At 37.0% G+C, this 4,023-nt stretch overlaps 1 protein-coding gene across 2 annotated transcripts in view; it reads left to right on the top strand.

Annotated features, from left to right (window-relative positions):
- Positions 1-4,023, top strand: part of ACBD5 (acyl-CoA binding domain containing 5) — a 32,726-nt gene that overhangs the window by 22,082 nt on the left and 6,621 nt on the right. For both annotated transcript variants that reach the window (XM_009329115.1, XM_009329116.1), the window contains 2 exons: positions 420-526; positions 2,565-2,841. In XM_009329115.1, the coding sequence (XP_009327390.1) occupies positions 420-526; positions 2,565-2,841 (384 nt within the window). The remainder of the gene's footprint in view (positions 1-419; positions 527-2,564; positions 2,842-4,023) is intronic.

Below are 4,023 nucleotides of genomic sequence, written 5' to 3'. Positions count from 1 at the left end.
GTAGGGAAATGAAAATCACTAACATCTTATTTGTCTTTCTCAAAGGATGAACGTATTATAAATGCCAGTTTGTTGAAACTGATGTCTAAATATATAATTTTAAAACTAACAGATAACTTTAGGCAAAACTACTTTATACTAAGCTTAGGAAGGAGAGTGGAATGAACAAGGTAAAATTAAAATTATCAACTTACAACGCAGAAATGCCAATATGAGGTATAGTTTTCCCATTAGTAAAAGTTTTCTATAATTCCTATATTAATATAACCTCTTTATTCAGAATCTAACTTTAGGATGACAGTTGTAGCTAAAAGGGGCATGAGTTGAAGCTCACCTAGACATTTTCACTCATTGCTTTACTCCTTGCCAGGATTGGCTCACATTTACAAAGCACATGTGTGTCTCTCCTTTCCATACAGGTGCAAATGAAGAGAATACTGAAGAGGTCTCAGCAACTCAGCACTTAACCAGTGATTCAGACAGTGAAGTTTATTGTGACTCTATGGAGCAACTTGGACTAGAAGAGGTAGGAGCTTAGTATTCCTAGGTGTATTTTGAAACTGGTATGCTTATTTTTAAATAGGTTCCTACCTGTCAGGTGAACCTGGACATGCAGAGGTGAATGAAGTAACTCATGCATACCTTTCTCCTGTTTGGACTATCGGTTTTGTGTTCTTTTTATTGTCAGTCTTTTACAACTTGGTTACTACTGATCTATGAAAGCCTTGAAATTTTTGCTCTCAGAGAATTTATGTGAGGGGAAGGTATCAAGAACAACAGTACAAAGAACTGTCAAAAACAACAGTACAAAGAAACTAAGGGCTGTGTCTACAAATGAATTTAGGGTCTCCTAATATATGTAGGGACCAGAATCCAACTATCTCTAAGAAGCAGGCAGTGTCTTTGTAACAATGAGCTTTTTGCGTGCGCTTTTTCTGGCCTGATGAATCCTGCATTTGTTTCTTAGAATAAATAAAGAGTAAGCCTTAGCAGGTGGCCTGTAGGCCAGTGCCTGAAAGTGGCCTAGGTCTAAAGAAGTGGGAGATGACAATGATTTCTGGGTTTTCTTGTACTCTCTTCACCCGTAATGTACATCTATGACTTTCATATAAAGGTGGGCACCAACTGTGCTGGCTTAGTTTTGACTAAATTTGTGCTCCTGCTCATTGTATTAACTGTAGTCTTAGTTGGCTTACTGGCTTGGACCTCCTTCAGAGGTCCAGTTTAAGTGTAGACTTTGTAGGTTGTACTCAAACGCCTGGTTTCCTGATTCTGGGGAGGAACATATGAACGATGCACGGGATCAGAAAGACCAGTAAGCACTCTAATCATTCTCTTGTCTAGCTGTTTCCTGAGGATCTAGACAATTCCTTTTAGCAAATCAAAATTTTACCTGGTAATGAAGCATGTTGGGAAAGGTGATTTGTAGAAGTGCCGCAAGCTCTCTTATCTAGGTGATTTCCCAATCATCTTGTGTATCGTTCGAGCTGGTTTGAGATTCTTTAATTGAAGTGGGTGGATAATTTGTCAGAATTTCCCAACCTGCATGAGAAAAGTTCTAGTTTTGAACAAAATATCACGTTCAGGTATGTGTGTATATATATAGTGTATATACTTGTATACAAGTAGAACTACAGATGGATCAGTTCAAACTAGAAGAGGTTAATTTAAAGAATTAAATACAGCTTTTTATTGGAAAAGATGTAGCAAGCACTCTGTCCTTCAGTTCTGATGATACAGCTTTATGAACTGCTATTTGACAGATGAGATTTTGGCAGCAGTTTCCATTTCTTTGCCCCTCCTTTTGGTTATTTTGGCTTTTTCATAGAGTTATTTTTCAGCTAGCTGAGGTCCCCAGTCTGCTTCAGCATATACTTGTGCAAGTGCTTGTCCTTGCACTGAACAAAGGGTTGCTTGAACCACCTTAAGGCGGTACTGTTGCAGAACATGTAATTGTGGCCTGATCAACACGTACGTCATCCATTTTTAGTATCTTCCTACAGTACCACCGATTTTGAGTGAGAAGTTGATAGAATACTATGCCCTTCTTTTGTTTGGTGAGAGGTACAGGGTACAGCCAAGCTGTTTTGAACAGGTTGATAATAAACAACGTGATCTCTTTGCCGTGAGTGTAAACACTGCCTACTCAAGGTTGCTAATAGCACGTGACTTTTGACAGAGTGGCTCACGAATCCATGTTAGGATACCACTTTACTGTCTAGGAAGCAAAGCCAATTTTACAAGGGAAAACTGAACATTTTCAGATCTTAATGTTCTGTTTTAGTGATTACTGAGTATTACTGTATGTTAGAAACGTCTAAAGTAATTCCAAGTGGTATCACTGTTTTGAGAATATTTGCCTCAAATGCCTTTTCAATCTGAAAAGGACATTTAGACAATAGTAAGCACATTCTACAGGAAAACAACTGCTCCTGTTAAAAGAAAAGTCTTAATTCTGGGCAAACTATTTTCTGAAAGTGAAAGTAGAGATGATGCTTCTTCCTTTTTATTGGTTAACTGTCACATTTTACAGAATTTAATTACTTGCTAATGTTAATTTGTAGCCCTTGGAGATCATCACATCAGCTAAAGGATCTTTAAAGCATTCATCCCATTTCTTGGATGTAGATCACAGTCTTCTGTTAGAAAATATGGATTTTCCAAGGCGCACTTGCATGACTTATGGGAATCTCCAATCTGGAAATACTGTAGAGGGAGCAGCTCAAGAACAAGGCGAAGTCAAGTGTGGAGGAGAAGATGGCAAAGCCAGTAATGGGGGCCCTCACAAGGAGAAAAAGGGTGGAGAAAAAGCAGATTTCTACAATGTCAGAAGAGGGAGAGGTACTGTGCACGCTGCTTTTGTTTTCCCCCCTGTCCTGACTGCCATAAATTACTGGTGTCTGAGAAGCACTTGTCAACATCGTTCAGTAAGATAGTCATGCTATATGGTGCTTCTGTCCTTCACAATAGAAATAGATAACAAAATCCTAATTACAGTGGGTAGCAATCAGTTTTGTCTTTGGAGTATTTATTTCATTCATAGTAAGTACTACAAAAGGATTTTCTTGTGCTATGGAGATCTTATATAAACATATTGGCTTATATAAAAATATCGGCTTCTTCTGTTTTGGCTTACATTAAACTCCAGCTGCTGTTTATGGCACCTGTCTTTTTAGAAATGTAATCTTCAAAACCTGTCTATGCATGAGAAGAGTTTCTTTGCAAGTTACATATTTATTTTTAGATGCATATGCATTTATACCTCTGTGGTGTCTTATTTGAAACCATGGAACACCTTGGAAAGGTATCAGTGATGCATTGTTTTCTATATAATTGGAGTGTTAGCCACACCTTTGAGTGATTCTGATACTATCTATTATGATTCTTAAAACTTAATGATTCTTTATCACATAACAGTCCAGATGTTCAATTTATGTTGAACCTTTGCTCTTTTTAATTCCGTAATACTTCTAATACTGTCACCTAGGAGCAGCACCGTATTCCAGTGGTATGATCTGTAAAGTCAAGGATAAAGTTGATTTTTCTTGTACTAAAAAAAAAAGGCCAGAAAATATTTTAGTTATATATATAGCATGCCTTTTTGTATGGCACCTATATGTGATCAGATGCAAAAATTAAAAAGAAAATCCAAATATAACATTTATGTTGAAAAGATATTATGAAGAACATATTATAGTTTAACCATCTCGCCTTCTCTCTTTTGTTTTTACTTGTGTTTGCTATTTGCAGGAGGAAACATGATAGGCTAGCTGTATATGTTTAAAGGAATGTTGTAGGTTTCAAACAATTATCTTTTCTCATCACTCTATTCCAGTATTCTTTGTTTTCCAGCTGGAGACTGTGCCAAACTTAAAACACACCTACCCTTGATAATAAGACAGATCTAACTTTCTTTTCACTAGGGCAGAATTTACTGCTGAACTTGACTGGATGTAAATTAATAATTTTTTGCTAAATGTTTATGCAGTTCTAGGACCTTGAATGATACTGTCACACTGAGGC

Source organism: Pygoscelis adeliae, unplaced genomic scaffold (genome assembly GCF_000699105.1).
Source record: "Pygoscelis adeliae isolate BGI_AS28 unplaced genomic scaffold, ASM69910v1 Scaffold427, whole genome shotgun sequence".
In the NCBI taxonomy this organism is placed as follows: Eukaryota; Metazoa; Chordata; class Aves; order Sphenisciformes; family Spheniscidae; genus Pygoscelis; species Pygoscelis adeliae.
Note: the sequence above shows the minus strand (reverse complement) of the source record. Positions and strands in the feature narration are given on the sequence as shown.